The 22,061-nt window shown below is 38.9% G+C and overlaps 1 protein-coding gene across 1 annotated transcript; it reads left to right on the top strand.

Moving 5' to 3' along the window:
• The first annotated feature begins 4,298 nt into the window (after window positions 1–4,298).
• Window positions 4,299–14,008, top strand: LOC139721474 (uncharacterized). The gene is made up of 5 exons (XM_071632791.1): window positions 4,299–4,404; window positions 8,274–9,911; window positions 10,413–10,680; window positions 11,726–12,174; window positions 12,735–14,008. Exons 2-5 carry the CDS (start codon window positions 8,295–8,297, stop codon window positions 13,233–13,235), a joined length of 2,835 nt encoding a protein of 944 aa, XP_071488892.1. The 5' UTR covers window positions 4,299–4,404; window positions 8,274–8,294; the 3' UTR covers window positions 13,236–14,008.
• Window positions 14,009–22,061: the final 8,053 nt, after the last annotated feature.

Here is a 22,061-nt window from a genome sequence, read left to right as displayed (position 1 = left end):
TGTATGATACATAATATGTCTCGGAAAAATACTGTGTAACATAGGCGTTTGCTGACAGTATCATTAAACGGTAAGATGCTTACGTTGCAAAATCACAATGCGTCTATTTGTAATCCATTATCTTTGCACACTTCGTGACACCCCTCATTCCGTGGGTCACAGAATTCCATTTTCCATCCTTTTTTTTTCAGCCATCATTATGGAGTCATACCTTTTTGCCTTATGTGTGCGAGTGCTTGCTCGTGTGTTTATACCATAATTTTTCTTCGGTTTCGGTTTATGTTCGTTTTTCCTCACTTCTGTAAACCTACATTTCAATTTTTATTACTTTCTTTTCAGAACGTCACCTCAAGCAGTTTACATCTGCAATTTTCAAACGAACCTTATGCCAGCTAAGGATAAGCACGGCACTAGTTAAAAAACACTGATCAAGAACAACAATAGGGAAAAGGTAAACAGGACAGGGGTCAAACAGTAACCTATAAAGCCCAAGGGGGGGGGGGGGGCACATTGTGCCCCCACAATATTTTCATTTGCCACTCATACATCACCCTTTACCCGAAGTTTCAACCAAATTTGGTGACTTTTCATAAAATCTTATTGCAAACATTTTTGATATATAATTTAGATATGTCCGATTTTGCTGGTTGTCATGGCAACCGTAAACTGACAACCATGTTAGTCAGATTTTGCATGATTTTCTGTTCCAATTTCAGCTAACAACATAATGGATGGAATGGGGTTTTCTTAGCTGTAATTTGCTGAAGGACCAAAATATGAAGTAATTATCGGGTTGTGTATTACCCTAAAATGGTCTTCTTATTATTTCCTTTATTGTTTATATGTGACATAGGCATCAAACAATAGATATAACAGAAATAATCGAAAATACAGCATTTTTCAAAGACTACCCTTTTATTTTGTGTTATCTTCACGCAAGCTTTGCCTGTAATATTTTTTTTATCATAATAATATTATTATCAATCTGCAAACTCAAAATTTCAATATTTTGGAAATATGAAATGTGATACCAATATACTCGCTGAATACCAATATATGTACCCATTCCAAGCAATACATCGTCGATTTCATATATTTCTTTATATTGTTATGAATAGCTCACCCACATGTTGACCTTGAGAAATTTCAACCATAACAAATAGTGAAGGTTGACTTGCTTTTCCATTGTAGTAAATATGAAAATGATTGATATAAAATGAAAACATATATACTTGGGATAAAAAAATAAAAATAAAAATATGATTTTAGCGTATTTCCTATTTCTTTATATTTTGGTAAATAGCGCCCTCACTGGATGACCTTGAGAAATTTCAAATGTTGGGTCATGTATTATAGAGCATGAGTTGTTTTACCCATGTGCCAAATATGACGGTCATACATCGTATGATAAGGAAGTTATATTGGGGGGCACCATGTGCCCCCCCCCCCCCCCTTGGGTCTGGTAGGGGTCAAAATAGCTTGGGCTTTATAGGGTTAAACGGCATGATTGCAGAAAAAATACAAGCAATATGGTGTTATGCTCGAAATTACATACAAAGGTGTTATGGGATATGAGACGACTTATGATTTATGCTTAGATCAGTTATTGATGATCACTTCACAAAGGTTTGTCTACATCTTGCCAAATATACACATGTAGCTGACATTGAAATATATCACACGGTTAAGTAAAATGTAAGTCAATGATTGGATAAACATGATCACGTGACAGCAGACCATGAACCCCCTTTCTAATGTTCTCCCATGGTATAGAGCATTTTCATGAAACGAAATTTGAACGCTACTGCGCGCGTATTAAACATGTATATGCACCATGACTATGTGTTTAACCATGGTTTCTACTGTCGGGAATAAAAAGAACGTTCTTTATACTGAAGGCCTAAGAATTGCTACGAGGAGGTATAGGCCTAAGAACTGTCTCTGAATTTCGTCTCGACTGAGTTAATATGTTCATTTTCCAGCATATCGAAGGAGCACTTACTATGACTGACCTCTTACGGAAGGTGTATGGGAAATAATATTACCCTTAACAATATGTCAGTACTGTGCATAACAAGACAAAAAAAATGAAATTTTGAATTCTGTTGGTACATTTTTTTTATTGTATAGTTGTCCTACTATGATATATGTGATCATTGTATGATCTTCTTATTGTAGCGATGGTGGGTTTAACCCAAACTTTTAAAATTCCTAACTTTTAAGCGCATTGTCCTTTTTTTCCCGTTAACCTCAGTAAGTGCAGTATTTAAACATTAATTGAATGCGCATGCGTGTTGTTATTATTTGGGGTTATCCCCCTTCAACTCCCTTCTTTGCGAAAAGATTTGTCTCAAAAGAGAATGAATCCCCTGCATAAATCATAATATGAATTGAGGGAATGGAGCAATACTTAACATAATTATCAACGAAGTTTGAGGGAAATGGGACAATGTAAAATTTATGCAATTTTACAGTTTTTATGCATGTTATGGTTGGATGAGGACACTTGGCGTCACGTATGAACAACTATAAAGAAAATTCAGTTAGAAAATAAAATTTTATTGAATTCTCTTCATATTTTATTCATGTCGCTGCACGTGACGTCACGAACTGCAGTGGTCTTCTCATCAAGCGATGGCTGCACACTGAAACTTAATTTTTTTTTTTGCCTTTTCAACGGATTGTCCGATTTTCCTCGAGTCCACATGACATAGGCCTAATATCATTATGAAGCATCAAAAATGGGAAAGAAACAGATGAGGCACGCAGGGCAATTTAGACAATATGAAGGCCTCTCTCTCACTGACTTTCTAAATTTCTAACTTTTTCTACGTTCCTTTCAGTCTTTATCTTTCGACCAAATGAAATATCAAGAAAAAAAAAGCATAATTAATATTACCACGCAAACAAAGTTTACCCGGGGGAAATAGTAATGGCAGTGATTTTGCGCATGCAGTTCACTCGATTTACTGAATCCATGATACAGAGCTATCAGCTTGAGCGCCGACGGTAACACAAACGGAATATTACAGGCCTAATACTGTAACGTAACTCGCACAAGACAAAATTGAGACTTGAGGACGTCGACCACATATAGGGATGATAACCTGAATCATATGGAATTTCGAGACGTCTTATAAATGTTATATTATCATTGATAGTACTTTGAGGTGGCATACCGATTGTTCAACCGGGATGGTTTGAAATGATACTGAGTGAGGGTGTAGTTGTAACGACCGAAAAGTAGAGGGATCCCTTAGGTCATGTTTATACCAGTACTTCTTCGAAATAGACTATACAATATATTGCAAATTAATATCCCTCATGAGATGTTTCTGTGAACATGTTCCTGATGACACCAACAGAGCAAATCATCCCTCGCTCAGCTTTTATTTTGTTTGTTTGTTTTTACATTGTGCTCCTACAACTTTCAAAACGGAAATCTGTTCAATCGATGATGATAGAAATGACGACGTTTAAAGGACAAGTTCACCTTCATAAACATAAGGATTGAGAGAATGTAGCAATATTAGTAGAACACATCATTGAAAGTTTGAAGAAAATCGGACAATCCGTTCAAAAGTTATGAATTTTTGAAGTTTTTGTGCAGTAACCGCTGGATGAGAAGACTACTGCAGTGTGTGAATAACTTAGATGTCACATGCGTACAACAATATAAGGAAAATATAAAGAGAATTTCACAAAATTTCATCTTATGAAAAAAGAATGAGAGAGGGAGAGGAGAGGGGAATGAGAGAAAAGTTGTTTTGCTATCAATATCTAAGAGATGATATAAATAGGAGTGTACTTCACTTGTTAAACGGCTGACAGTTATAAACCGAGAATATATGCATTACGTTTAGTGTTTATTTCGATCTATATTCACTATAATTTAACGTATAATTAATGGGAAACAGGACAATGATTATATAGAAAAATAGAAGTTTTCGTCAAGGATGCTTAGTTTGGTATGTCAGTTTAAGTCGCAGCGCTAGAGGTGGAATAAGAGATGTACCTTCCATCTCCCTGGCCTAATAGTGTCTTTTCACTACACTAGTAGTTCAGTCAGGAGTCACAGTGCACTTGCCGACTTTGCCGACTACTAGAATACTACCTGAGATTTTTAAAATGTTAAAGGTGTGTGGAAAGGTTATTGAGAACATCCGAGGGTGCATACCGGTACACCTGTAAAGCTCGTATCCTTTTGCACGCTGCACGCAAGGGTGGTTCTGCGCATGCGTGTTTCGTCGCGACAGGGATTTTCACGGCGGCGCGTGGTTGTGTCATACGGTCTAAGAAGAAGGCTAGCAAATGGCGTCGTAGTCTAGAAAAGGTGACGGACTGATCAAAGTTACCCAATCAAATTCTGTTCCAGTGACAAAATACGGGTGAAATTGACTAAAGGTGAGCTAGAAGAGTCATTATAGACTCTATCAAAGTATATTATAGGATAATACATAGCTGATAAGTGTCTGCTTTCTTGAGTTTTCCTGTCTGTACTGGTCGGAAATATCGAGTTGTGATACCGTCTTCGCCTCGAGCATACACTACCGTGCATTGTATGTTCGGAGCGTATAGCGTTCTATTCATGCCGTGTAGTTGTATGTCTGATTCTGCAATGTCAGGAAGATCGCGCTGTATAAAGTGTGTGACTGAGTGTGCGGTATGTTTTGTGTGTAGACTAGGCCAGCAGCAGTAAATGCAATGGGATACTGTAGTAGTGGCAGCGCAGATACACAAATCATGCAGTCTGACTTGCCATCCTCGCAGAGACTGTGTGACTAGGTGTCACCGATGCCGTCCTCCGAACGTTGGTGCCGTGGTGAGGCCGAGGCCAAGCTAGCTCAGCTCAGGGGTCAAACAACGAAGAGTGAATTGAGGGCAAGAGATGCCCATACCAATTGGCAATGCCAAATGTGGAAGTCTGCACTCGGCCGTGTGTACGCACTAACGTTAGTTGAAAGATTATTATACAAAATTGCAGACCCAGTATTAAAAGGTCCGCTGAAAATGGTTGATTGCCATGATTACATCTAGGATTTAGACTAACTGCTGTTGTTAGATAAACATGCATCATCGCAAATCGTTCGTCTCGCCTCCGAGGCAAGCTTTTTTGAGTCTCGTTACTCGGGGACAGGGCCGGGTAGACTGAAAACAAACAGGATGGAGGCGGATCGCAACGAGCATGATAGGTGATAACACAGTAAATTTACTTTGTTTAGTATCACTCAGACTGTCAGAGCAGGGAGGTTATCTCTCACACCTCCCTGGTCAGAGTATAGAAGCATGTTTTGACATATAGAGAAATCTAGTAAAGATTGTTTACTTTAATCGGTACATGTCATAGAAACTAACACTGAACAGTTAGGACCAGCTGCCCAAGCACAACGCACGAGACAAGGTTACAAGTTAAATTTCGAAGATCATCGTGACAAGATTGAAAAAAAATAAAAATAAAGAAGTGTTGGCCTCCCTATGAGCCAGCATAGATAAAAGACTAAGGAGGGTGTAACGTTAGTCTGAGCTGGCAACCAATGTTTTACTTTGATTGATTTTCTTTTTCTTTTTCTTTTTTGGGAAAAAAAATAGGCCTATTCAGTTTATGGTAGCATATATGGAACAGCAAAACTAATGATTACTGATTATTGATGCTGTATTGTCATTTTATTTTTAAGAAAAAGAAAAGAAGGAAGTCTGCTGTTGTGTTGAAGAGAGATGTATAGGTCTCGTCATCGATGATATAGAGAACTGCTTAACGGAATTTATGATAATGGTTCACCGAGCAATATAATAACCATGTGATAATTGTACAAAGAATGTATTATGCGGTGGGTCATCACAATAAAGCCATATAATGTAGGAAATATGAAAACTACCAGTACAAACAAGTCATATATAATTATTGCCGGAATCGTTACATGCTTTTCATCCTTTTTTTTTTTTTCTTTCTTTTATGATGATCTTGATTTTCCTTCGATGTACTGTTCCTACACAAGGAAAAAGTACCCGGTACGGGGAAAAAAAAAAGATCAATTCAAAGTTACATTGTACTTTTGTAGAAAATTGCAAAAGTTATAAAAATGCATTCCCAAAATGGGTGCTTATCATGCATTGGAATGCACCTTCCCCTCCACGCAACATGATTTGCATATTTCTATGATATTAATGTGACTCACAAAAGACATGGCAAGGGAACATGCAAGTTATGCTCGGTCTCGGGAGGGTGCATTCCAATGTTGTTTGTTAAACATATCAGTACTTTAGCAATGATTGACAGTGGAGGTCACAACAGGAATATTGATTGAGAAGGATTTTTGTGGGCGTATCCTTGTAATCTGAAGGGAAATAGAAGAAAAATAAGTTAAAAATATATAAAATGTTTCTAGTTTCGTTTAAAAATTGATGGTGAGGGTATCATACATTGTAGATCAATAACACAAATCAACACGCATTTGTATTTCCGGGAATCTTTAACAGCCCTTATAGCATACATTAAATTGTAAATTCCTATTTCAAACAAAATTTTTAAAACCTTGATTATGACTATGCTTTCTTTAAAAAACTAGAAATGTCGCTATGGCGACTGATGCCTCCGCCATAATCAATGCATGATTCTCCCAATAGGTGTATGGTACAATGTCTTCACAATGTGTTATCACAGTTTCACATAACTGGCAAAATATTGAAGTGACAGGTTTGTCAGAAATATTTTGAATGTTCACTTTCCTTGAACTAGGTTTGCAATAATTGTGTAAGAGTACAGGTACAAAATGTATTTGGGGAATTGAGGATTTTTACTTCTGACCAACCCCTTTATAATCTTATGCATTGAGTAATTTTCAAGGTATGAAGAAAGAGTGTAATTACAGTATAAATTAGTGGGGTTTTTTTGCATCTAGACCTGGCCTTTGACCCTTAATCTTTAACCTTTGACCTTTGACCTTCTGGCTGGAAATTTCCCAGAGTTATCTTTGACCTTCTGGCTGGAAATTTCCCAGAAAATCTCCATTAGGTAATACATCAAGTTTTAAAAATGATAATTATGCAAGCATTGCATAAACTAGTATAATCCCTAACAGTCAGTACAGCGTATGTACCAAGTTCCATGAAGATACATTGAACCATTTGCGAGAAAAGTGAAATTGTAACATTTTCACCTGACCTACACTGTATGACCTTTGACCTTATGACATGAAACTCTCTGGAGAATTTTTATGCAGTAGTACATGTCTACACTAAGTTTCAAGAAAATACCTTAAAGGCATTGCATGGATATGGGGGAAATATAAGCAACATTTTTAGCATTTACCTTGACCTTTTGACCTTTGACCTCTTGCCATTGTCACTAAAATTTACTCAACTAATTGCCCCATCATACATTATCCTTGGACCAAATTTGGTGAAAGCTGCTTCATCCAGTTTTGAGTTAATCACGTAAACAGATAAATTTTAGGATTTGACCTTGATCTTTGACCTTTGACCTTTGTCCAGTTTCACCCAAAAACTAATCAAGTAATTGTCCCATCATACATCATCCTTGGACAAAGTTTGCTTGATCCAGTCTTCAGTTATTGCGTAAACGGATATAATTTCATGATTTGACCTTGACCTTTGGCCTTTGGCCGATTTCACCCAAAATCTAATCAAGTAATTGCCACACCATACTTTATACTTGGACCAAATTTGGTAAAATTCCAGTCAATATTACTCAAGTTATCGCGTAAACGAATGCGGACAGACGTACGGACGGATGGACGGATGGACGGACGGACAACCCGAAAACATATGCCTCTGGCACCACTTCGTGCTGGAGGCATAAAAAGCAAAAAAGAAAGAGTTCTTGCTCACTTGAAAGAAGAAAATTACACATAAAACACCAGTTTCAATACTCTCTGTCTGAACAGTACAGTGTACAAGTACATGTATCCTTGATTTTCTCTGTAATGTACCTCCGTTTTACTAATGTACATGGGATATGGTTGAAGAACAATGATTTTTGCCCTCTCTTTTGTGTGTTTAAGGAGTTTCCAATAGGTGACAAATTACCAAAATTAAGATTTCCATACAGTGTGGTGTTGTAAGATTTAATAAGATCCTTGCAAAGGAACATACACCGTACCATTAGCCCCTACTTCTGTACTGTATGAAGCCTCTAAAGTGAGTGTCACGAACAGTGCACATGTAATATGCATTCATGTTTGTGAAGAACAGTTACTGCTGCAATCTTTGAAGTTACATTTGTAATTTGTTCTGTTTCTCCTTATTCATCACAGGTTGGCAACAAATCACTTAAAATGAGTTCATCAAGCAACAGTGATACACATTTCAACTGTAGACTGTGCAACTTCGTTGGCACCAGCAAGACAGATATTGCAGAACATTTCCTGACGGAGCACTTTGAACAATACGTGTCACTCAGTAAACCTGCGTCATCCAAATCCTCCAAAGCAGATAAGGAGTTAAGTGACAAGGAGCCCTCCAAGGAGTCAAAGGCTGAACAAGATGAAGGGGAGGATAAGGCAGAAGGAGCCGATGGAGATGCTGAAAAAGAAGGCGAGGGAGAAGAAGAACCCAAGAAATCAAAGACCCTGGCCGAAATCCTAAAGCAAAAGTTGGAGAAGGATGCTGGCCCTGGTCTTGGGAGAGGGATGCGAAGGAGGAAGAAGACCACACCCATGAAGTATGCTATTGATGATGATGATGATGAAGATGAGTGGCTTCCCAGGAAGGAGCCAGAACCTACCAAGGCAATACACGTCAAGCCCCCATCCATCCTGGCTAAAGGACGCGGCAGACCTCGCAAGAGAGGGCGCCGTCCACGCCAAGCTGCCATCTCCTTCAAGAGATTCAAAATGAAGGAAAAAGCTAGCAAGCCAAAAGTTGAGCCTCGAAAGAAAGCTGACGAAAAGAGTCTGCCTCTGCCTAATTATGTTATCAATAGAATTTTAGATGCCCAAGTGACTGCTTGGTTTGCCAATTACAAGCTTAAGAGGGAGGAGATAACGATGATTCGATGCCCCAATGATCGCTGTGCGAATGTCATGAGCCTCGCAGAGATGGAAGTCCACGAGAAGTGTCATGTTCCTAATCTTGATGGGTTTCGCTGCTTTGCTTGTGGATACATCAGTCTTCACTGGGCCAAAATGCGGGTTCACTACCGGACTGAGCACGAGCCAAAGCTCAACACGGCCATGTGTGACTTTGAGGGCTGCGAAAAGACTTTCCCCTGCATCGGAACCAAGATTCTGCAGAGCCATGCCCTCAGGAAGCACTTTAAGCCGCAGCTGCTGGACAAGCTACGGAGTCCCAATTTTGACCCCTCGGAGTACGCATCGTTCATGGAGGAACCAGAGAATGAGGCTGACAAACAGGCATTGGACAAGAAACGAGGCCGTAAGCGTCGCATCGAGGAGGAGGAGGAAGAGGAGGATGACAGCGATGGCGAATCAAAGAAGTCATCCGGTGGGAGGAGAAAGTTTCAACGATACAAGGTCAGTGTTTGCTCCATCTGCTTTGCCCGATTCAAGGACGAAACCATTATGGAGGCCCACAAAGAAAGCCACTACAAAGATGGCAAAACGGATGTGATATACTGCACCGAATGCACCCTGTTCACCGCCACCACTGAGAGCGCCATGCGTGACCACCTGTCCAGCGAGCACAAGAGGATGCTGCACTTGCACCGCTGTGAAGTCTGCAACAACTTCTCAACAAACCACTTCCACGACCTGAAAAAACACTTGGTCACCCACACCGGTGCAAAGAACTACATGTGTGAGCTGTGTGGAAAGCGGACGACAACTCCCTTCAATCTGCGCATACACTACCGTCGCATTCATGCAACAGAGGAAGAGAAGAAATATCACTGCATGACCTGTGATTACAAGTGTGCTGACAAAGGCATTTTGAAAGTGAGTCTGTGAACTAACCATTCACACTTGTTACACATCGGTTTTGTTTTAAAAGAATAGATCCTACCAAAGGAGGAAATGAAGATAGAATAAGTAGGAATTCTGTGTATTCGATAAAAATTTGAACTCCTGAGCATGTCACAATTTCATGTTCATCCAACCTTCATGCAGTTTTATACTTCCCAGCAAAATACTGAATTCTTATAAATTTTTAGTAGTGAGAAGCAAGCACAATGAAAGATACTGTTTGTATTGCACTCAGTCAAATTTGTTTTACATGTACACTGTATTTTGTTTTGTTTTGTTTGTTAGCTTTGGGAATATGTACTAGTAAAACATACTGTATATTGAGAAACTAATGATGTTTTTTTCTTGACCATTAAATAATGACATAGGTGGCATTGTGCATTTAGTACATTGATACAATGAATGAAAGTAATACAAAGTGAAGTCTTTGTTAATGTTTCCGTCTAAATAATTAACGCTTGTGCTTTCTCACAGGAACATATCAAACACAAGCATGGACTGATGATCAACAAAGACAGCTTTGGTAGGCCAAAGCCAACTCCCACATTTCACTGCACTATGTGCGCATACGTGGGACGTAAGCAGAAGAGCCTTGACTACCACATGCGAATTCACAAGGAAAACCGACAGTTCAAGTGCCATCTTTGTCCATATGCCAGCAAGACAAAGAACAATCTTGTACTTCACGTCCGCACCCATGAGGGCCTGCAACCCAATAAGTGTCCACACTGTGATTTTAGGGGTAAAGTCTCATTCCAGCCCTTTTGTTTTATTGTTTAGAATTATAAGCTGTCAGGGCACATATGCTCTGTCATATGTGTGAGTATATATGCCCCAAAGGTAAGATAAGATGATAAATAAAGCAACAGATTAGCAAAAGTAGGGTCAAATGGTAGTGATTTCAGGGTGCAATATCTGGGCACGGTTTCATAAAAGTTGTCAGCCCTGACAAGTTTTCAGTCTCTGAAAATTTCATTAAAATGCTTGGTTTTGATTTTTTTCTGACCTATTTGCTCTCAGCCGATCAGATGCAAGGATTTGAGTAGCTTGAAGCAGTTAGTCCGAACAAAATATCAAACAAAAAGCTTCATGAAATGCCCACCCCCTCCCCAAGTCACTGACTGTTACTATGGTGATTGTCAGAGACTGACAACTTGTTAGAACGGACAACTTTCATGAAATGGTTCAAATTGCGCATTTTTGAGGTTTTCATGCGCGGACTAAAGTGCGTGCTGTAGTTTCTGCTAGTGCGAGGCGTGCCACACAGCTGAGGGTTTATGACATAACAAAGGCTTCTAAATTGGGAAATCGGGCGATTTTTCAGCTTGCATACGCATGGGTGGAAATTACTGATCTCCATGGAAGAGCAAGATCATCGGTGGAAAGTAGCTGCTTGGCGGAGGCCTGCGCTGTCAGAGTGCCTTTTCAGTTCCGTATGTTTTGATGTTGGTTGAATTACTACAAAATAGAAAATATGGATAGAATCATTCAAGGGTGTTTTCTTGACTCCATCGTAGGAACTGATTATTTCTATGAAGATATTTTTTTTTAAATTCCCAAAGTGGTTTAAAAGTTGTCTGGCGTGACATGCCTTGACATGCCTTAAAAAGTCACATTTAAAGTCAAATATTCAAGAAACCTGCCATGTGTAAAAAGAAGGGAGGATATTGAATTTGATAAGAGAGAGAATGAATAATATATTACATATTGTATGTGCTTGAAATAGCCTTGCTTTCAGCATCCACTGCCACGTAATGAGAATGATCAAATATTGCTTTCTAACACAGGTGCTACCAACAAGATCGTGTCTGAGCACATCATGAGCAAGCATGCCAAGATCCGTCCGTACCGCTGCAATGTGTGCGGATGGACAGCCGCCTACAATGGCAACATGTGGAAGCATGTGGAAAACCACCAGAAGATTCTCGGCGACCAGATGCCCGAGTTCCCCGTCAGCGTCCTGTCTGGCATTGACGAGCTGCGTATGCCCACTGCGTTGAGGGCGCCCTCTGGAAAGAAACGAGGCCAAGGGAAGGGAGAAGGCTCCCCGACATCTCCAACAGCCAAGCCCAAGTCCAAGAAGTCCAAGCCAAAGTTTGTAGAGCCCCCCAGCGGTGTTAATCTGTCTGACAGATCTGTTGTGCTGGAGGTCCCAGTGTCCCACTCTCAAGAAATAGCTACTCCCACAGTCATCAGTACTGATGGAATGGTCATCCAGGTTCAACATATACATCAGGTATTCAACTTGTTTGTGTGTTTGTTGGCATTTCAGAAAGAATTTTCCCCCATTTCCAGATTTCGTCGCTGGAGGGACAAGACCTTGTATTCTACAAAATGTCAAATGTTCAGGAGAGCAAAAAAAAAAAAAAAAAAAAAAAATGGCAGCCAAAGCACTGCATCAAATGGAAGAGCCTTTGCTGTGACATGCCATGGTGGCTTTATATTGGGGGTGAGACAGCTAGGATTTGTAACCGATCATCTGACCATTAATCAAAAAAGTCATTTTCACCAAAATTTCAGATATGAGGTCTTGTCGCCCCAGCGACAATATGTGTTTGCAGTGCACCCAATTTTGATTTGTATTTTGCCTGTGCTCTGGACACCTGAAATTTTTTGTGCAATGATTTATTTGTTTGGCTTTTTTCTTTGTTCATTTTTTCTTTTTTTGATTTGAATGTTTTGATTTTGATTTTTGCTTTTGTGTGTGTTATATATATAAATAATATATATATATAAAGTACAAAATACAAGCCATCTCTTATCATTATGTGGTCTATTTTCTACTTAATGTGACAGATGGTTAATGTGGAGCCTGCCCATGAGGTTCAACATGCTGACAAAGTGACTTCAGACAACTCACAGATTCGTCACCATCCCATCATGGAGTACAGTGTGCCTCCTGTGTCTGTCAGCCAGCAGATCATCTCTGCCAACAACGACATGGCCCACGTCATAAATGAGCAGCAACACCACTATCACCACCACCACCATCAACAACAGCAGCAGCAGCAACAGCAGCAGCAGCAGCAACACCAACAGCAGCAGCATCAACAGCAGCAGCAACAGCAACAGCCACATGGCCACCCACCGCCACCTCCACAACCACCGACCTCACATCCTGGTATGCCTCCGCCGCAGGCTAAGCAGCCGGTGCATCCGGTTCCCCTGGAGATCCACGCCATGCATCCACCCCAGAGCAACGTTCCGGTGCCGGTTCCAGTTCCTGTAGAACAGATCACTCGAGACTCGGATCACGCCGTGCACCATCTCGTTGCTGCTATGATGCCCAGGTGGTAGTTCCTCTGAGTAAGCTAGCCTTCCATCAAGTGTGATGAACTCCCACTGCCAAGAAAGTATTGAGGGAGATGTCTGTGCACATATACATAGGTCTTCATATTTGTGTATAGGAGTGAGGGTTGCATAGCAGGGCTCGACACTACCATTTTTGTCTGGTCGCCCGTTTGGGCCACAAAAATCTTTTCTTGTTTTGTTTCTTTTCATGGCCAGAAAAAGAAATGTACTGGCCTGAAATACAAGGAAATATACATGATCAATTTTATTTTGAATTTCAACTGCCTGATTAGGCCACTTAAAGATAACTTTTATGGTAATTTGGTGACTTGAAATCAATTTTTAGTAGCCCTGGGCCACCAAGTCACTCCTAATGTTGAGTCCTTTATAAGATTTACAGTTTGCAGTTACTGAGTGGATGTTAGTGGTAGGTCATAGTTCGATGTATCCTGAGTAGATTTCTTTTTATAGTGGACATGTCGGTGTTGGGCTGGGTTGGGCTGCGTTGGGCACAAAATAAGAAGAAAAAAAAAAACAGAACAAACCATATTCTTGTGTTACAATTTACACTTTCCAGTGAAGATTGTCATACCTTCTATTATTTTTATATCTTTACATTCTCCTATTTTATATCTTTAGCTCACCTGAGCCATAAACTCAAGTGAGCTATTGCAGTCATTCATCATCCGTTGTGCTTAAACTTTTGACATATCCGTCCCCTTCTTGATAGCTTCATTGATGGATTTTCAATGGGCAACGCCCCCCTCCCTGCCCTTCGGACAAACTCCCCAAATTACGGAATCTTCAAAAATTTCTTCTCTAGAACCAGTGGTGATGGAGTTCAGTTAATGCTATGGTGTATGATTGATGTCTGTAGTTTCAAGTTTGTTAATGGCGGATCCAGGGGTGCCCCCCAACCCCCCTTGGGCCCTGTATAGGGGAGGGGGTCCAAATGAAGGCCTAAATTTTACATTTTTATGTTCATCAAGAAAACACATGGTCACCACACTTGGCAGCTGATGTTGTTGGGAGGATAGATTAGATACATGTATTTTACAAATGGTCATATTGGCGCCATTCCCCACATGGGAAGGTATTTTTCACGAGTGTGATTGAATGACAAATGGACATCATGGTGCCCTGGAGGCCCTCAGAGCTGTTCCCCGCGCCCCAAGCGTGCTATGTTCTCAGGTAATAATCTGCAAGAATGTGTCGAAGGTGAACTTGCGATACTCGGCAGAGCATGAGACCCCCAGGTCTCTTGTTGATATATTTTTGAGATATTTTTCTTGTAGTCACGATTGTTATTTGATGGTGATTTTACTTTATAGGAGGCTGAAACTAAACAGGGAACAGAGTGTACATGTATGTCTTATTCAGGAAATCAGATACGATTCCATATCTATATCCATCTGTGGTTAATGCAGTTTGTGAGAATCACATGATCTCAAATGCAGAAATTACAATTGCATGTCTCATTGTTGCCTATGGTCATGCTAAAAACTTTAGCTCTCAGCATATTTCTGCCTTAAATTACCACTTCACTCCATGCTCAGGTTGGTTTTTAATAAACAGAGTCAATTTAGGTGAAGGAATAGTAGATGTTTTGTCAAATACGGACTTAAAACAAGATAAGGTATGGAATTATACTGTGATGTTAGTAGTAACCACACAATTAAGTTTGTGTAAAATGAGAAATGTTTGCGGGCATTTTAATTTTGAGCCAAGATTTGCAAAATCAAAATGAATACGAAGGTTCTTGTCTTCACTATATGCATTGAATGCCAGTGGCAATTCATGAGAATTTCATGCCGCAAAAAAGGCCTTTGCCTCCATTCACAAAAATTTTATGCCACAAATATATCTTACTTTACAATAGATGAGATGATGTCATGGTCTCCGAATTCTCTGGGTCTCTAGAACATAATTTTTCATGTAATTAGATTCATTTTCTAAGCTGAAACTGGAGGAAGAAAGTCAATCCTTTGCATCATAGTATTGCTTTATCTTTGTGGTTAATAACTTTGGGATAGAGGCTTGTAGTTGCTGGACTATCAACATGATCACTCTTTTTATAATCCCCCTTTTTTCTTTTTGCACAAATCAGTGGCACAGATGAGAAATTGATGACATCATAATTAGACCTGATTTGCACAGGTAGTTGTGATCAGTCCCACTCTTTGGTAAATACTGTATAAGGGGAAATTTTCGGGGTGTGGACATTTTCGTGCAACCAGGAACCAGCTCGAAAATAATAGCTTGCAAATGCATTTTGCATGTCATATGTTCCAGTAATTAATGCCCTGATTCTTGGGAATTAAAAACATGCATAATTCAAAAATTTGTCTTACTTGGCTGGGCACGAAAAGTTACTCTTGCGAAAATTTCCACTTTTAGAGTATGTGAAATTCTCAACTGCCATTCCAGTGTGAGTAGGCCATGCTTGGCAGCTGGAGATCTAGGTGTGGACAACTTCTCCGAAAATGTGACCGGCAAACGTCGTGCATGGACCGTTTCCACCATTACACCACCACCACCGCAATGGGTACCATTTACACTTGTGTTGTTTAATGGTTTTGTGGCTGTTTGTCTTTAAATTTACTCACAGTGCGGTGTTGTAATGAGCAGTATTGACTTTCAATCGCTATTAGATGGTATTTCTTTTTTTAATGCACATTGATATGAGTCACAAGGATTGCTGTGTTTCTAATCTTTTAGATTTTTAGGTTGATTTAGTATTTGTATTATTATTAGAATAGCGTAGACATACACATGAAATATCCTACCCTAAATAAAAACTGACACAAGAATCATCTGGTTAATCATCTCATTAAGAATTTTCTTTGAGGCCTGTTGTCTTAATTTTCAAAGTCCTGTGATGAAACGTATGACTTCTATTATTTTTGAAAGTGTAGCTATAAATCATAGAAACACTGTGTGAATATCTTCTTCTATTGGACTGAGCAATAAGTATTATTATTATTATTTTTTTTACATCAGGAGCATGTCTGAATTATCATGTGATGCATTGGACATTTAGTTTTGAAAGTATAGTCGACGAAATATGTTGTCGTTATATACTAAGTGTCCTAAAAATCATGGAATTGTACGTGATGTTTGGTGTAGTTGCTGAAATCTGATACAACGCGACAAATTTTGGTCCTGTCAGCATTAGCGTGTGCAGGATGGGGATTGCAGGCCAGTACATTTGACAGATCCTGATTTAGTGACTCTTTGCCTCAGCTTGAACATAAATTTTTAAAGGGATAGTATAGATATGGCATGGCTCGACACTAACTTTTTTTGTTTGGTGGCCCGATGGGGCCACCAAAATCCTGAATTTCAAATTTTTGGTGGCCCAAGAGAAAAATTTGGTGTCCCGAAAAAAAACAGTAAAATACATTAAAAGTCCTTTTTTTTTTTTAAATGAGTCAAATATTTAAGTTTTATGATAATAAGAATTAGAAGTTAGACATATCTACTCATAAATAAACTTCAACAAACTTGCAACACTCACTCTCAGGCACTCATTCATTCCTTTTCATTCATCCTTTAAACAAATTTAACTGCTAATTTCCGGCGCAAAAAGTTATGAATTTATTGACATACTTTTCAAAAAATTTTGGTGGCCCGAGGCGGGCCACCAAATTTGCCCTTTTTAAAAATTTGGTGGCCCGACTTTCATTTTTGGTGGCCCCGGGCCACTGGGCCACCGTTAGTGTCGAGCCCTGGATATGGTTGTGCTGAGGATTGAGCTTTTAACTTTTTGCGAGACACCAAGAAACCACTTTATGAAATGTTAAGGAGCATACAGTTCTAAGAGAAATTCAAAGTTTGTTTGATGAAAATCGGTTTTGACATGGCTCAGATATCCAAAAATAAAGTAAAACAAAGGGATCCTAATAAAAAATGGTCCCAACTTTCCTGAGCATCCCTTTGTTTTGGATTATCTCAGTCAGTCAAACCTGATTTCCCAACTTCGAACAACATGCCATTTCATATTCAGTTTCTCATTACGTGTCTCACAAAAAAAGTTGGAAACCTGAAGCCCCATCTCAGCCAAAACCATATCATCCCTTTAAAATGAATCCTTGTCAGTGGAGATGATGCTGTAGCAAGTAGTAACAGCATAGAATTGCTGAAGCTCTCTTTGGTGATACTCATGTGTATTGTGATACGTGTACGTTCGGTTTTGAGCATGGCCCCTTAGGTCATTGTGCCAAAGACTGATTAACGCACTGAATGTGATACTGAGTACGTTGATGTAGGAAGCTTAAGACAGAGATAAATACAGAACTTTTCGTTGGTATCTTCTGAATAGTAATAAAATGAACTTACAAGATCTTCCAAGATATGTTCAATAAAACTAAATGTAGAAAGAAGTAGAGTATGAAGATGTGTATAGTGTATGATAGCTGTGTACATAATTTGTAGTGTGGATGTTAAAAAGTAATTTGTCATACTGTATTCGTAGTTTCCAGGTGCATAAACAATGTAGTAGATCTTTATGTAAGTATCCATCATTGCCTTCTACATTTTTTTTTTTTTTTTTTTGTATATGTAGTGCAGTTCTAGAATAGCCTCTATTGTGGTGTTTGAAATCCATTCATTTTTTCATTCATTCTAATGACAGTACAGGCTAATATCAGTATTTTGTTCTTGTAAATAACTGTGCTATACCTAGTGTACAATGCATTAATTTACATTCAATGATCTACTTATTGACTTAGTATCATGCTATATCTTTTTTCTTTTTACATAGAATCATTTTTTAATATGATGCGTGTACTTTTATCATATGGAGGAAATGGAGGAATTTTCATAGTATAGAAAATGAAAAGAATACAGTGTACATGTACTCCGCGTTCTGCAAGTATGACAGTGCTTCTGCATGGTTAGAATACCTTCTTGTGAGTGTAAGTTAGGCTGTACTAGCTTTGTGCCAAACATGTCCATTAGCAGCCTTAATCTCATTTCTTTACCCGTTGTTGCTGTGAAAATGATGCTCTTTCTGGTGTAAAGTCAACTCCATTTGCAGACCTTGTAGCCTCTGAGTACAGCTGCTGTTCTGTGAAATTTCTCAGTACAAGTGTCTCTCTCTTTATAGTGACAGATATTGGAGAAACAATAATTGAATCCTTATGAATTTTATATTTGTGTCTTCAAGCAATAGAAATATACTAATCATGACATGATATGACATGTCAACAGGAGAGCAACCACTTTATTTCACCAAGAACAATAAAAGATTGCAAAGATTCCACAAAAAAAAAAGACAAGTTTCTGTGGAGGAAACAAACAAACAAACATCACCTTCTAGGGTGTCCATGTTTTTGTCTTCTGTTTTTGTCTGTAGGAAATATTCTTTATAGGAGGTCAGGGGCCCGTTTCATAAAACTTGTTATCAGTGACAACTGCCACATTTCTATGACAAATTTTCTCTCAGCCAATCAGATGCAAGGATTTCAGTAGCTTGTCACATCCATGACAACTTGTCACTGATGACAAGTTTTATGAAACGGGCCCCAGGTTATAAAGAAAATGCCTAATTTGCTTCGACTTTAATAGATATTGGACTTTTTTAAGGCACAAACAATGAATCAAACCTCTTAGCTTCAAATTGTTGGGGGAAAAATAAGTAGGAGACAATTTGCTTGCCCAGCTCTCCATAAATTGTGATGTCTGTTGTACCATTCTTGAACTGTGTCGCAGTGTTTTAGCAAGACACTGTTTAAAGCAAACAAAGCAAAACAACCCTGACATGGCAGTGTCAGTCAATCACTTTGTTGATTGGGAACGAAAAAAGGAGAATTACTGAGATGATATGGTATCTGATGGTAATACTGATGATAATAAAAGCGTCTTTTTACAGCTATGAGATTTTTCTTGTGTTTAGTTTCATTGTGTGATGTCTAATCTGATACGTGAAGAGAACGCGAGTTAAAGTGCACATGCAGTTCATTTCCTTGTCAACAAAATTTTCAAATCTAACGTTAGGAATGACTTGTGTAGGTACATGTACATGTTGGGCCTACATCTAGAAATTAAGTATTGTAGCAGGTAGTTAGACATTAAACCACAATGATGATGATGATGACACCATGATTATGACTACTACTACAACAATGACGACAATGACGAGTATTGCTACTACATGTATTACCATTTGTGCTGTCACTATCAAATGATACTGACTGTAAAAGTATGTGTAATGACAAACTTTACTGTGACATTATTTTAACATGATTGTATTATCAGCACCACTTGCATATTGCAAGCAGTGTAGCTGTATGCACAGTGACATATATGTAGGAAACATGTACATATGTGTGTTTGTGTGAATATGATAATAAAAATGATAATAATATCAATGATAATAATAAAATATTATTATTATTATCATTATTATTATTACTTCTACTACTACCACTACTACTACTACTACTACTACTACTACTACTACTACTATTATTATTTTTATCATTATCCTCATCATTGATTTTGATGTGATAAACAAGATAATTATGTTCTTCCTCCCAATTCTTGACGCCGAGATGCATTTTGGCGTAAGCACGGAGTTGCCAATTCCTCGCAGCAATGGTAAAACAACAACAACACACACACGTGCACACATGCATACCTCGTCATCATCGTCATCATCATATCACTTTGCGCACACATCCTTACGTATACCTTAATCTTTTTTTTATCTCCTTCATAAGTGAAAAAATATAAAGTCATTGCTGAATTGCCAGCTTGCTAACTTTTGAACAGTCAGAGAAGTAGAATGCCTTTTCTTTCTTTCAAAATGTTTCTTCATTCTTATTTTGCCTTTCCAGCTTGAAAGCACGAACTTCGGTGGTTTTAAAGCAAAATTTGCTTATGTAGACTGACTTTTCTAATGAATGTGGTGTCACGGAAAATTAGGTTTATGCTTCAATCCAACGATTAAATGTCATAAACTTGGTGAGCGTAGTCACAGTATGGTTGTATTATAGAGCACTCTGTCATACCTGCTAATTTGTAAATAATTATCATGGTATATTTTCATCATTTTAAAGGTTTATTACAATACACTTTCTCTTTTTTTTCTTTTTTCTTTTTTTTTTTCTTTTTTTTTTTGGGGGGGGGGGGGGGGCATCAAATGTCATGGTCGGGTCACCGAAAAATGAAATAGAATGTTAATGTCTAGCCTTGATAAACCTATACGATGATTGCGTGCATTATGCTATGAGTTGACGCTTTTGTTCACTCGATGGCGTCGCTACTCGGTCCTGGCGAATGATACTCAAAGTGCTCCGCGTTGGCAGTCTGAAGTTACTTGTCTCGTGTTTCCGTTTGAGCGGGGAAACTGATATCTCACTATGCTAGGTCGAAGTGTGAGTATTGGCCCTACACTAATTATGATGCACACGCTCTATGGATCGGCAAGAATTGGATGTACTGTACTTTAAGTTGCTTGTAGAAGGGTGTAGGTTATTAAACCACAAAGCGCGGCCAAGCAGGTTTTAGACAGTTTTAACATTAATGAGAGCATCCAATGACTAGAAGATCGCTTTAGCGACTGGTATGCCTCAGCCATGTTGCATTATTCTTCCATATAGGTCTGTTATACATCTTGACAGTGAGAGACGACAATTTCACATGGTTGGTAGAAATCAGAAATGGCATGCGTTGACATGTCTGAAAGTTTGATGGCACAACCGGAACCCCAAATGCATTTAGTGTGTATGCATTCCTTGAATAGGTTTCATTTGGACGGCTAAATTGTTTTAGAGGGCAAGTATTTGGGGATATGAGCATTTTTACTTGAGCACTGACGCTGCGGTTATAGTTCGTTATTCCGAGAGTTCGTTATTCCGAAGGTTAGTATTTCGAAAGTGAAATGATACTGTTGTCGATCGAATAATGTTTACAAGTCATTCTTGGTCTGTTGAAACCATGAGTTAGGCAAAAAATCGCAACCAATCAGCCTTCAGAGAGAATGCCGGCCGATGATCAGATCATTTTTGTTTGGTTTTGTTTTTGTTTGGCTTTTTGCCAGCATCATGTGCTTGTATACGGTGTATTTTCTTTTTTTCGCCCAATCATAAAAGATGTTATATCAATTCCATCTAATTTCAGTGAAGTTTCCTGCTTTATCCTGCACCTGTCCTGTGTTGCGCTATATTCCTTCCTGCCAAATGTCCTCTTCGTGATGCAGTAAACAATGTGTTTCCATGATTTTTGTAACCGCAGCGGTCATATTTGTTTATTTGGCTCATTCTTCTTTTAGATGGTGAATTATACTGATCAATCCAAACTTTCCAAAATGTTTCGACTCGTGATCGAGGCATAATAATATGCCCTACATCATTAACACTCTGATCAAAAGCGAGAGTGGTTCGGCCAAATCATATTCTAGTAATTACCCAGAGCTTGTCTAGAGTCCGAAGTTTAATTTCGAGAGGTTGCATGTTTGATGTTATTGAGTGAAGAGCGTAGTCAGGACTGCTGCAAAGGAATGATTCGGCCTTGTATTGAAGCCACACAGACGACAACCGAACGTATATATTATAGCCTTACTTGCGCAGGTCAGTTGAGCGCACCAAAGTGTTCATTCCATTTTTCACTCCTCTGAAATCCAGTCCTTCATAAGGACAAACCTTTACTGACTATAGAGTTCCAGTCACACCAACCAAAATGTTATAGAATAAGATCATTGCTGCTCACGACTGGCTCTTGAAAAAAAAAAATCCAAGACTGCGCGACGAATTCTGGGTGCGTTGAGTCTCTCGGAGTTAATCACTTCGTAGTCAGCATCAATGTAGATTCTAGCTCAGTAGCAGCAAA

The sequence above is a fragment of the Diadema antillarum genome, unplaced genomic scaffold (genome assembly GCF_040938485.1).
Source record: "Diadema antillarum isolate AM-2024a unplaced genomic scaffold, OU_Dant_1.0 scf00000143, whole genome shotgun sequence".
NCBI classification, from domain to species: Eukaryota; Metazoa; Echinodermata; class Echinoidea; order Diadematoida; family Diadematidae; genus Diadema; species Diadema antillarum.
This window is presented reverse-complemented; position numbering and strand designations above follow the sequence as displayed.

Coding starts and splice junctions, on each gene's coding strand:
- LOC139721474 (XM_071632791.1), top strand. CDS start 8,295: ATGAGTTCATCAAGCAACAGTGATACACATTTCAACTGTAGACTGTGC. Junction 9,912..10,412: donor CTGACAAAGGCATTTTGAAA/GTGAGTCTGTGA, acceptor GCTTTCTCACAG/GAACATATCAAACACAAGCA. Junction 10,681..11,725: donor TCCACACTGTGATTTTAGGG/GTAAAGTCTCAT, acceptor TTTCTAACACAG/GTGCTACCAACAAGATCGTG.